At 45.0% G+C, this 13,550-nt stretch overlaps 1 protein-coding gene across 4 annotated transcripts in view; it reads right to left on the bottom strand.

Annotated features, from left to right (window-relative positions):
• Positions 1-13,550, bottom strand: part of TNNT1 (troponin T1, slow skeletal type) — a 197,691-nt gene that overhangs the window by 60,282 nt on the left and 123,859 nt on the right. For all 4 annotated transcript variants that reach the window (XM_063942833.1, XM_063942831.1, XM_063942834.1 and 1 more), the window contains 2 exons: positions 9,345-9,461; positions 7,101-7,178 (listed from right to left, as the gene is read on the bottom strand). In XM_063942833.1, the coding sequence (XP_063798903.1) occupies positions 7,101-7,178; positions 9,345-9,461 (195 nt within the window). The remainder of the gene's footprint in view (positions 1-7,100; positions 7,179-9,344; positions 9,462-13,550) is intronic.

Genomic DNA, 13,550 nt, shown 5'->3' with positions numbered 1-13,550 from the left:
CAATCCCCTGCCTCTAAACTCCTTAACTTCATCTCTTCACTTGGTCTCTCCCAGTGGACCTCCTCACCCTCCCATGTGAATGGGAGCTCACTGGATCTGGTCTTCACTCACCGCTGTGATATTTCTGATTTTTCCAATTCCCCATTTCCCCTCTCTGACCACCACATGCTCTCCTTTAACCTATCTCTCTCGACTTCCCCATCTCTACCTCCCAAGGCTACCATCACTAAGCGTAACATTGAGGCTATTGACACCATGGGGGTCATTCCGAGTTGTTCGCTCGGTAAATTTCTTCGCATCGCAGCGATTTTCCGCTTAGTGCGCATGCGCAATGTTCGCACTGCGACTGCGCCAAGTAAATTTGCTATGAAGTTAGGAATTTTACTCACGGCTTTTTCATCGTTCAGGCGATCGTAATGTGATTGACAGGAAGTGGGTGTTTCTGGGCAGAAACTGGCCGTTTTATGGGTGTGTGTGAAAAAACGCTACCGTTTCTGGGAAAAACGCGGGAGTAGCTGGAGAAACAGAGGAGTGTCTGGGCGAACGCTGGGTGTGTTTGTGACGTCAAACCAGGAACGACAAGCACAGAACTGATCGCAGATGCCGAGTAAGTCTGGAGCTACTCAGAAACTGCTAAGAGAGGTGTAATCGCAATATTGCGAATACGTCGTTCGCAATTTTAGGATGCTAAGATTCACTCCCAGTAGGCGGCGGCTTAGTGTGAGTAAATCTGCTAAAAACAGCTTGCGAGCGAACAACTAGGAATGAGGGCCCATATTCCTTTCCTCCCTGCTTGACTCACTTCTCTCTCCTATTCTCTCTCTCTCATGCCACTTCCATATACAATGCATCCCTTACTTCTGCTTTTGACTCTGTCGCTCCACCAACCACTATTCACCCTCGCAAATTAACACCTCAACCCTGGCACACCAAATGCACCAGATATCTGCAAAAATGCTCACGTACTGCTGAGCGACACTGGAGGAAATCACGCTCTAAGGCAGACTTCCTCCATTTCAAACTTATGCTCTCATCCTTCAGTGCTGCCCTTTCTCTTGCTAAACAGTCATACTTCAAGAACCTCATCTCCTCCCAGTCTTCCAACCCCTGTGCCTCTTTGCCACTCTCAACTCACTCCGCTGCCCACCTCCACCTCATCTCCCTTCCTCACTCTCTGCTCTTGACTTTGCCACTTACTTCACATCCAAAATTGACTCCATACGTAAGGACATCACATCACACCAGACCATCAGTAACCAGCTTTCTCCCATCCCTTACCACCCCTTCCCATCCCTCCCACCAACTCTGACATCTTTTTCCTATGCATCTGGAGAGGAAGTCATGGCCCTCATTCGTTCCTGTCCCCTCCCCACCTCCCCACTTGACCCTATCCCCTCCCACCTCCTCCGCTACTTCTCTCCTTCTGCTTGTTCCCATCTTTCCCACCTTCTCAATCTCTCCCTCTCATCAGGCACTGTCCCCTCTGCCTTCAAGCATGCATTCATCTGTCCTATTCCTCAAAAACCTACCCTTGATCCAAACACTCTCTCCAACTACCGAACCATCTCTCTCCTCCCTTTTGCCTCCAAACTCCTTGAGCGTATTGTCTACAACCGCCTTACTTCCTTTCTTTCCTCACACTCACCACTTGACCCATTCCAGTCTGGCTTCCGTCCTCTTCACTACACTGAAACTGCCCTTACAAAAGTATGCAATGACCTCCATGCTGCTAAATCTAAGGGGCACTACTCTCTACTTATTCTACTTGATCACTCTGCTGCTTTTGACACTGTGGACCATCCTCTCCTACTGCAAATCCTTCACTCCATTGGTCTGCGTGACACTGCCCTCTCTTGGCTGTCTTCCTACCTCTTTGACCGTTCATTCTCTGTCTCCTCTCATGACTCCACCTTCCCCTCACTTCCACTAACTGTAGGTGTACCCCAAGGTTCTGTCCTTGGTCCTCTTCTGTTCTCTCTCTATACATACTCACTAGGTGAGCTCATTAGTTCTTTTGGTTTCCAATATCATCTCAATGCTGATGACACCCAAATCTATCTTTCCTCTCCAGACCTCTCCCCTGCTCTCCTCACTCGTATCTCCAACTGTCTCTCTGCTACCTCTTCCTGGATGTCCCAGCGCTTTCTTAAATTTAACCTGACTAAGATCATCTTCCCTCCCTCCCGCATAACCTCACCTCCTACAATCTCATTATCTATTGATGGCACTACTATCTCCTCTAGCTCCCAAGTGCGCTGTCTTGGAGTAATCCTTGGCTCCTCCCTCTCCTTCAAACCACACATTCAGCACCTCTCACAAACCTGCCGTTTTCATCTAAAAAATATTTCCAGGATCAGACCCTTTCTGACCCAGGATGCTACTAAGACTCTTATCCACTCACTGGTCATCTCCAGACTGGACTACTGTAATCTCCTCCTGACTGGCATTCCTGACAAATACCTCTCTCCACTCCAATCTATCCTCAATGCTGCTGCCCGGCTCATTTTCCTCACCAAACGCACTACGTCTACCTCTCCACTCCTACTAGACCTTCACTGGCTCCCCTTCCCTTTCAGAATCCATTTCAAGCTTCTCACACACGCTTACAAAGCCCTCACCCACTCCTCTCCCATCTACATCTCTGATCTTATCTCCCTTTACACTCCCACCCGTCCTCTTCGCTCTGCTAATGCACAACGACTCTCCTGCCTACGGATTACTTCCTCCCACTCCTACCTCCAAGATTTTTCACGTGCTGCACCACTTCTCTGGAATTCCCTACCTCTCCCCCTCAGACTCTCCACCTCTCTACAAAACTTCAAACGGCTCTCAAGACTCACTTCTTCACCAAACCCAGCCAAATCTCATCCTAACCCTCTGTTCCACGTTCTATATGTACCCCATCTGTGTCACCCCTGTCTGTCTACCCCTCCCCTTTAGATTGTAAGCTCTCACGAGAAGGGCCCTCTTCCCTCATGTGCTTATCCTATGTCTTACTTGAATAATCTTTAACTGTACCACATCCAGCAGTCTTCTGCCACCTGATACTTATTCCAGTGTCATCTGCTGATGTAGCTATGTTTATTAACCCTGTACTTGTCCTATACTGTCATCAACTGTAAGTTGCTGTTTTCCTGTTTGATTATTTATGTACTCTGTGGCGCCATATAAAAAAGGATAATAATAATAAATATATATATATATATATATATACATCCTAGGATTGGGAGGAGCGGGTGCAGGAGAGAGCGCACATGAAGAGAGTTGGAACAGGAGAGACGGCAAGACGCTGTACAGGAGGAGAACACGTACAGCGTAGTATCTTCACGTAACATGCGGGCGGGTTCTTATTGGGCAGGGGTAGGTGGAGTGCAGCGCCGGCGGCTGCGAGTAGCAGCTGTCAGTGGGGAGCACAGCGCTGCGCCGCAGATCGGTCCCCAGAGCACCCCCCTTAATCAGGCTCTGCAGAGAGTTACTGTACGTAGCTCTCTGCTGCAGGAGCAGTTCTGCGGTCGCGATTGCGGTCGCGGCTTTTACTGAGACAGAGACACTGGCTCATCAGGGGGGGTTTTCAGGTACTCGGAAACTCCCCTTGCGTGCGCCACTGATATTGAAGGATAGGATACATACCACTCCTCAGTAAGAGGAAACCAGTTGGTTTGCGTCCTACTGAAGATAAGGGGAATCCAGTATACCATCAATGGGTTACGTTCAAAATCCCGGCTGTCGGGATCCCGGCAGCCAAAATACCAACGCTGGAATCCCGACACGTAGCAGATCACTGATGCCGGAATCCAGAAAATGCCAGTATTCTGGCGCCTGAATCCCGAAGGTAGGTATAGCAGGGAGGGTTAGGGTTATGCTCTGGAGGATTGGGGGGGGGGTTAGGGTTAGGTCAATTGGATTCCAAAAAAAACAAACCCTAGTGTGTTAGAGTGTGCAAGTAACGCTAAATATGACTACTGGACACAGGTGAACCATAATTTATAAATGTCTATCTTTGTAATTAAAATATTTTCCAACCATGTTTTAGGCAGTAAAAAAGTTATTTTACAATTCTCAAATGATTTATAAATGACATTTAATTTCCTCAAGCAATTGACACGTTTCGCATGTCACTGTCTGCTCTATCAGAATATGCATTCATTGGGGTATATTTACTAACATTCGTAATTTTCGGAAAAAGGTCAAAGTTCAATCACGAATGACATCGAAAGTGTAAAACTGCAACTTTTTGAATTTATTACGACTAATTTACTAAGCTGTCGTATTCGGAATTTTCATTTGTTCCGATGTCGATGTCATTCGTGTTTTTTTTACCTTTTTTACGGCAGTGATTAGCAAAACACTGCCGACTTTTTCAAAATGAATCTCGGCCGGATCTGTGTGATCCGTGCTGGGGTTCATTTTTTTTTTTTTTAAATAAACACTGTAAAACGGAGAAAAAAAATGCGTGGGGTCCCCCCTCCTAAGCATAACCAGCCTCGGGCTCTTTGTGCCGACCCTGGTTGCAGAAATATGGGGAAAAAAATGACAGGGGTTCCCCCATATTTAAGCAACCAGCATCGGGCTCTGCGCCTGGTCCTGGTTCCAAAAATACGGGGGACAAAAAGAGTAGGGGTCCCCCGTATTTCTAAAACCAGCACCGGGCTCCACTAGCTGGACAGATAATGCCACAGCCGGGGGTCACTTTTATATAGTGCCCTGCGGCCGTGGCATCAAAAATCCAACTAGTCACCCCTGGCCGGGGTACCCTGGGGGAGTGGGGACCCCTTCAATCAAGGGGTCCCCCCCCCCAGCCACCCAACGGCCAGGGGTGAAGCCCGAGGCTGTCCCCCCCATCCAATTGGCTGCGGATGGGGGGCTGATAGCCTTTTGTGAAAATGAAAAGATATTGTTTTTAGTAGCAGTACTACAAGGCCCAGCAAGCCTCCCCCGCATGCTGGTACTTGGAGAACCACAAGTACCAGCATGCGGCGGAAAAACGGGCCCGCTGGTACCTGTAGTACTACTACTAAAAAAATACCCAAAAAAAGACAAGACACACACACACCTTGAAAGTAAAGATTTATTACATACATCCACACAAACATACAAACATACTTACCTATGGCCCCACGCAGGTCGGTCCTCTTCTCCAGTAGAATCCAAGGGGTACCTGTTGAATAAATTATACTCACCAGCTCCAGGGTCCCAGGCTCCTCGTAGCATCCATTTGTAATCCACGTACTTGAATAAAATAAAAAAACGGACACCCGAGCCACGCACTGAAAGGGGACCCATGTTGCACATGGGTCCCCTTTCCCCGACTGCCAGAAACCCACTGTGACTTCTGTCTAAGTGGGTTTCTTCAGCCAATCAGGGAGCGCCACGTTGTAGCACCCTCCTGATCGGCTGTGTGCTCCTGTACTGACTGACAGGCAGCACGCGGCAGTGTTACAATGTAGCGCCTATGCGCTCCATTGTAACCAATGGTGGGAACTTTCTGCCCTGCGGTTGACCGAAAGTGACCTCACCGCTGAGCAGAAAGTTCCCACCATTGGTTACAATGGAGCGCATAGGCGCTACATTGTAATACTGCCGTGTGCCGCCTGTCAGTCAGTACAGGAGCACACAGCCGATCAGGAGGGTGCTACAACGTGGCGCTCCCTGATTGGCTGAAGAAACCCACTTAGACAGAAGTCACAGTGGGTTTCTGGCAGTCGGGGAAAGGGGACCCATGTGCAAACATGGGTCCCCTTTCAGTGCGTGGCTCGGGTGTCCGTTTTTTTATTTTATTCAAGTACGTGGATTACAAATGGATGCTACGAGGAGCCTGGGACCCTGGAGCTGGTGAGTATAATTTATTCAACAGGTACCCCTTGGATTCTACTGGAGAAGAGGACCGACCTGCGTGGGGCCATAGGTAAGTATGTTTGTATGTTTGTGTGGATGTATGTAATAAATCTTTACTTTCAAGGTGTGTGTGTCTTGTCTTTTTTTGGGTATTTTTTTAGTAGTAGTACTACAGGTACCAGCGGGCCCGTTTTTCCGCCGCATGCTGGTACTTGTGGTTCTCCAAGTACCAGCATGCGGGGGAGGCTTGCTGGGCCTTGTAGTACTGCTACTAAAAACAATATCTTTTCATTTTCACAAAAGGCTATCAGCCCCCCATCCGCAGCCAATTGGATGGGGGGGACAGCCTCGGGCTTCACCCCTGGCCCTTGGGTGGCTGGGGGGGGGACCCCTTGATTGAAGGGGTCCCTACTCCCCCAGGGTACCCCGGCCAGGGGTGACTAGTTGGATTTTTGATGCCACGGCCGCAGGGCACTATATAAAAGTGACCCCCGGCTGTGGCATTATCTGTCCAGCTAGTGGAGCCCGGTGCTGGTTTTAGAAATACGGGGGACCCCTACTCTTTTTGTCCCCCGTATTTTTGGAACCAGGACCAGGCGCAGAGCCCGATGCTGGTTGCTTAAATATGGGGGAACCCCTGTCATTTTATCCCCCATATTTCTGCAACCAGGGTCGGCTCAAAGAGCCCGAGGCTGGTTATGCTTAGGAGGGGGGACCCCACGCATTTTTTTCCCCGAAAATAACCACTTTCCCACCCCTTCCCACTGATATACATGCACGGATCTCATGGATCCGTGCATGCCTATTCAATCACGGGAAAAAAAAGCAGGTCTGTTTTTTTTTAGCACTTTTTTACGAGTTGTAATTTTTCACGGCAGTGTTTTTTTTTTTTTTTGCTTTGCACTTCTTAGTAAATTACCGAGATTCATACTTAAACAGCCGCGTTTTGACCGATGGTGTATTCATTCGTAATTTTTTTCTTGGACTTCCAAAAAATTACGAATGCCCTCATCACTGCCGTGATTTGAGTTTAGTAAATTACCGAGATGACACTTTGAAGAAAAAACGGCATCTCGGTCAAAATCGGGACCTTAGTAAATATACCCCATTGTTTGGATAAGGCATAAAGTGACTTTTTCCCAGTTCAGTATGCTATAGTAGTTCAGGATTGCTGTAGAGAACTACAGTTTGCGTCAGTGTTGTCTACACAACTACAGAAAAACTCTACCCAGCAGGTTTGTTTTATGTACATAATGCTACCTTACCGCCACTCTGGCTTGTCTCTCCCTCTCCTTCTCAGTCCTGAAACGCTGTTGCTCTGCACGTTCCGCTCTCCGATGATCCTGATGAAGCACAGAATATCATTAAAATAAATCACTTACATGGCAAAAAAGATTGTTCCATCTAACTAATGATAAGTACAGAGCACATACACTAGATTATCACATTGTAAATAATCTTAGACAATATTTTAACATCTACCATTATGAAAATATTTCTAAAAACACAGAAGGTGGTAGATGGTAAAGTATGTATTGTCTAAGATTATTTAAAATGTGAAATATTAAGCACTTTCATTTATTTAATTAATTGGGACATGTGCAGTCGCCGATTTATTTTGTTGGCAAATGCGAATTAAGATTAAATCCGTGAGCACATCTGCATTTCCTCTTGCCCCTATTTATTTTATGCCCATTGTTTTATACTTTTAAAGATTTTTCTAGTTAATGTCAAGTTAACCAGATCACTGGACAGATGGATTTTTCTACACATCAGCAAATTGGAATAGGTTGACTGCTCAAAACTCAGAGTGAATTTATTTAACTAGAATAAAAAGTAATTATAGTTATTGGCATGTTTTTAGTTTTGCAACTATTAATGAAGAAGATTAGTCTGTGACTTAGCGTTATTTTCAGAAATAATTATGATGTCCCAACACAAATTAACGTTTCATGTTGCCGCATAAACCCTTTCTCCAGCAAATGAGAAGGGCGTTGTAGTGGTAATAGCATAAAGTCACAGATGCAAAACATGCAAGAAATGCCGCAACTGTGTCCAACTCAGAATCGGGCCCTATGAGGGGGAACTCGCCCCCCTCGACAGAGCCCTCCCTCTCACAAGACACCGCACCATTAGGGCTGCTGCCATAAAATTCCCGGGCTGGATTTTCATCCCAATCCACCCTTGACCCTCCCTCTAACCCTCCGTACCCACAGCATAACCCTAACTCTCCCTCCTCCCAGCCATTCACTGTATGGAAGCATGTGGAGAGGTGTGGGACCACAGTAGGGGTTAGTTCTGATATTGTTTCATTTATCCCCATGACTGGATGAGTTGGGGCCCAGTGCATTGCTTTGCCCAAGCCCTAATATGATTTTAAGCCTTAAATGCTACCCGCAGTCCCTGTCGAAGCCTCATATCTATATATGTATTTTTCACCCATGTGCGGTACATAGGAGCCTTTATAAAATATCTTCTTAAGCGCCTGGCTTGCTTCATTGATTGACACGTACTTACAGTATGTATATACAGATAGATGTATATATGTTGAATTGTCCTATTAGTAATTTATTCTTGCGTTTGGGGTTATTTCAGATCTGATTGCTCCTGTGCGTTTCCGCACAGCGGGCAATCAGATCTGAACTGCACATGCGTATGCACTGCAATGCGCCGGCATGTTGCACAACAGCGACAGGCATCGGCGGCAAGATGGTATGAAAAATCCGAACACACGGGCATTCACAAGGTGATTGACAGGAAGAGGCCGTTTGTGGGTGGCAACTGTATGTTTTCCAGGAGTGTCTGGAAAAACGCATGCGGGATCAGGCGTTTTCAGGGAGGGTGTCTGACGTACATGTTTTGTGTACGATTACGATGCAATGCGCAGTCCCGCGGGTTGAATGTCGCATACCCTGATAATACATGCAGCCCATATTATCCGTTGTAATCGTATGCACATCGCACCATTTTTTATACACATATGATGCATCGTACGATTTTGGGTGGCATTTTCCTGGGTTTTTTATTTTTTTGTGAGGCACACGATGGATTGTTTGACGGGCTGTTCGCACATTGTTTGTAAATCATCAGACCGGGATTTCCAGGCAGCTTCCTGCGGAGGTTGAAAGGAAATCGTGAGATGACTCGGATCGGATGCTGGTCGTCCTGATGTATGGCCAGCATTAGATGGTTCAATTATGACAAATGGTACTTTTCTGTTTCCATTCCTCCACTGTTGCTTCATTAAAAGGATGGCGTCCGCTGGCTGCATTACAACATGTATGGCCATCAGTGGGATGAAAAGTACCTTTCGTTAGTGGATATCCCAGGATTGGATGTGAATGTCACATGACCAGCTCACACCCTAACCATGGATGACCTCCTCAGATGGGTATGGCCTGATGCTCTCCATTAACTACATTTGTAATACATTTTGGGATGTGACCAGAGGTTTCATAGTCCCCTCCTCTATCTGCTGAATGTATCTATTATTCTATAAGTATACTTACTATTCTATCCTTTAAGCCTATCATTTCCTCTTCTTCCTTTTTACGCTGTTCAAAATGGACGTCGATTAATGTCTGGAGTTCCAGGAGATCTTTTTCCATCCGCTTGCGATGTATGTCCTGTTGGGGTAAATGACAGGAGAATGCAGCTTTATTTGTGAGTATTACTTCCATGCAACCGTTGGGATTTCCGTTAATTCCATTAATGTTCTACAAACATTGGTGTGTGATGTGATCATCATACAGTAACTATAGACAGTAACTAAAGTTTAGTTTTGTTACACATTCTATCATGGAACAGTATACAAAGGAATCATATGATCCAATTTGCTAATGAGTCATGTGAGTAATCCCGCTATTTAAACATTCAATATAAATATCCAGTTAGGTAAAATAAGTCCATAAAAAATGTCCATATACTGTACCCACAACACTTTTACAAGTATTGTTACTGTGCAGTACAAACCTGTCAGACCTTGTAAGACTGAGAACAGTAATAATGAATGAGAAAAAATAATAATAAAAAAACAATATATATATATATATATATATACAAGAGAAAGGCAATAGATACAGCGCTGATTGCTTAAATGGATTGCAATATTTTATATATATAAATATATATAGGTGGAATCAAAAAAGTCACTCTATGAGTGCTCAAAGCACTAGATCCTCCTTCGATAATTAAGAATCGCTGCTCCCCTTTGTCAGTCCGAACTCCCACGGAGATAGATATCTGTCAATAAAGCATATAGAGGGGGCGCTCCATAGTGCGTAAACTTTTTATTTTAAAACAAACAAACACATGGATATTTGAAACAAATGTAACTGTTACACTCGTACCAGAAGGCAACCTGTGTGGGCTGGTTACCACATGATTCCACAAATAATCACCAGGCAGTACTGGAACCAGGGTCAGACCAAATCGCGCTGGAATCCTCCACCCGCCGGCGGCAGTTTTCCCTGAGATTCTCGGGCAGGATCACACACGTCCGCGACTCCTCGATCAGTAAACTGCAGTAAAATTAGTCTGGGTGACCCAGACTAATTGTTTAATAAGGCTTGCCTGGGATTCATGGACCGGACTCCAGCTCACAGACACAGATGACTCCAGCCTTCTGACGAAGTCGATGACGAAACGCGTTAAGGCGGAGTCTGGTGACGCACTGACAATCCCTGCAGTTTACTGATCGAGGAGTCGCGGACGTGTGTGATCCTGCCCGAGAATCTCAGGGAAAACTGCCGCCGGCGGGTGGAGGATTCCAGCGCGATTTGGTCTGACCCTGGTTCCAGTACTGCCTGGTGATTATTTGTGGAATCATGTGGTAACCAGCCCACACAGGTTGCCTTCTGGTACGAGTGTAACAGTTACATTTGTTTCAAATATCCATGTGTTTGTTTGTTTTAAAATAAAAAGTTTACGCACTATGGAGCGCCCCCTCTATATGCTTTATTGACAGATATATATATATATGTATATATATATATATATATATATATATATATATGACAAGAATTACTAATGAACTACACCCCCTGTGGGTAGCACTTTGAGTAATTTCTTTGAATTATTCGATCATAGATCAGTGATACCGTCCATAAAAGATGGGTTTCCCTAATAAACATATCATGTGGGTTCACTATACTGATGGTTAATACAATTAGTCCTGGGTTTTCCAAATATGAATAAATGGCTGGTTATAATCAGATCATTTAGTAGAGGATTGTTGTATAGTGGTAACATTGGTGTTTGTTATAGCCAATTCTGTGGCTTTGTTCTGTATCATATATAGAAACCACACGGGTTAGTCATGAGATCTGTTCATTAGTGATCAGACATTAATGATACCAGAATTTTTATAATTATGGGTGTCAAAATAAGATAGGGGTCTATTTATGAACTCGTAGGTGTTCTTATAATTAATACCCAATTAATCAATTTATTAGGTTCCTTATGCTTGCGAACCAGTTAGATTCTATACATATATGAATCTTCCCCATATTCGAATATCTGAATGTCAGACTCAAGCTGATGATATATGAGATATGTGCCATTCCATTGGATTAATCCCAATCTCTGCCTAATTGAACAAAAAGTGTCCTTTAATTAATAAAGGTTATTAAACGTTTTTTAATTAGGTATGGTCCTCGCTGTATCAATCAAGTCCCATTGAAATATTGAAACGTTGTTCATACATCTTTGAATGACCTTTTATGTGCTGACAATATGTTCTGAAATGAAGAGGTATGTTTTTCACAACCTGTGCTTTTTGGTTCTCTTTTTTCCTCTTTCTTCATGTTATTTATTCTGTTTTCCTCCTCATGTTGCTATGTCATGTTCTTTTGATACCAATATGTCATGTTATATGTGAGTGTAAGATGCTTATTGCTATGTATTTGTTTTGACTTATTATTCTACAATTGTAGATTTTACCCCTGATGAAGTCTTGGAACAAGACGAAACGCGTTGGGTTATTTATCTATCTATTATCTGATGTTACCTCCGAATCTACAATAAGGAGAAGGAGGAAATCGTAGTGATATATCTACGCTTTTTCCTCATCACTACAAACTGATTGTTCAAATTGTGCGACAAATGTAAATGTATCAACTCTGTATACTTATGAACATTTGTGTCGGGTTTATATGTTGTTTTAATAAATTTTTATGTTAGTATTTGTTATCTGACGTAATTTATCCGGAGAGTACTGTAAGGGTCCGTTTTTAGGTAGGGCGTTGATATAACTCCCTTGGCGCCATCTCCTCTATTTCGTTTCATATATATATATATGTATATAAACAGCACAGGTTCTCAAACTCGGTCCTCAGGACCCCACACAGTGCATGTTTTGCAGGTCTCCTCACAGAATTGCAAGTGAAATAATAAGCTCCACCTGTGGACCTTTTAAAATGTGTCAGTGAGTAATTAATACACCTGTGCACCTGCTGGGTTACCTGTAAAACATGCACTGTGTGGGGTCCTGAGGACCGAGTTTGAGAACCCCTGATATACAGTATGTATTGAGAAAAAAAACCTCTTGTCCTGCACTAAATAAAATATGGAAATTTGATAAAAGGATATTACTCTGCCCGCTTTATCACACAAGGGGGGTCATTCCGAGTTGATCGTAGCTGTGCTAAATTTAGCACAGCTACGATCATCTTCTCTGACATGCGGGGGGACGCCCAGCACAGGGCTAGTCCACCCCGCATGTCAGTGCCGACCCCCCCGCACAAATACAAAAGAATGCTTTGTATTTCAGGAGTAACTCCCGGCCAGCGCAGCTCCTGCGGCTGGCCAGGAGTTGTTTGTCGCAGCCGGTGGCCGCAGCGGCTGCGTGTGATGTCACGCAGCTGCTGCGGCCCACCAGCCGTTCGGTCCGGCAACGCCTGCGTTGGCTGGAGCGCACCTACGAAGCGGCGGGCATACGCTGCCGTTCCGCCCCCTCCCGCCCAGCGATCACCTCTGCCTGTCAATCAGGCAGAGGCGATCGCTGCCCTGCTACGCCCTTCAGCCGTTTGGCATGTGCCGGTACATTACGGCGCCGGTGCATGCGCAGTAGAGATCCGTTCGCTCGGCTGCGATAAACAGCAGCGTGCGAACGGGTCAGAATGGCCCCCTAAGTTCTCTCTTAGGAAGAACTAAAGATAAAGAATAAATATAGCAGAGTGAGATTGGCGCCTCAGGGTTCAATTAGTCCCCAATAATTAATAACACCCACAGAAAATTCTTCACAATAAAGGTGGAATACAATCTTTAGCAAAGACCAATAATAATCAATGTTGGTTTTCTATTTACTCATCGTGACTTCCAATTTACAATTAAAGGGAGGATACTGTAAAGAAACATCTGTACATCGATGCTCATCGTGACCTTAAAGTTTTGTCAACATTAGAAGGAATATACCTCAGAAACATCTGTATGGTTATGGACATTGGCCCTCATTCCGAGTTGATCGGTCGCAAGGCGAATTTAGCAGAGTTACACACGCTAAGCCGCCGCCTACTGGGAGTGAATCTTAGCTTCTTAAAATTGCGACCGATGTATTCGCAATATTGCGATTACTAACTACTTAGCAGTTTCAGAGTAGCTCCAGACTTACTCTGCCTGTGCGATCAGTTCAGTGCTTGTCGTTCCTGGTTGACGTCACAAACACACCCAGCGTTCGCCCAGGCACTCCCACCGTTTCTCCGGCCACTCCTGCGTTT

Source organism: Pseudophryne corroboree, chromosome 10 (assembly GCF_028390025.1).
Source record: "Pseudophryne corroboree isolate aPseCor3 chromosome 10, aPseCor3.hap2, whole genome shotgun sequence".
In the NCBI taxonomy this organism is placed as follows: domain Eukaryota; kingdom Metazoa; phylum Chordata; class Amphibia; order Anura; family Myobatrachidae; genus Pseudophryne; species Pseudophryne corroboree.
Note: the sequence above shows the minus strand (reverse complement) of the source record. Positions and strands in the feature narration are given on the sequence as shown.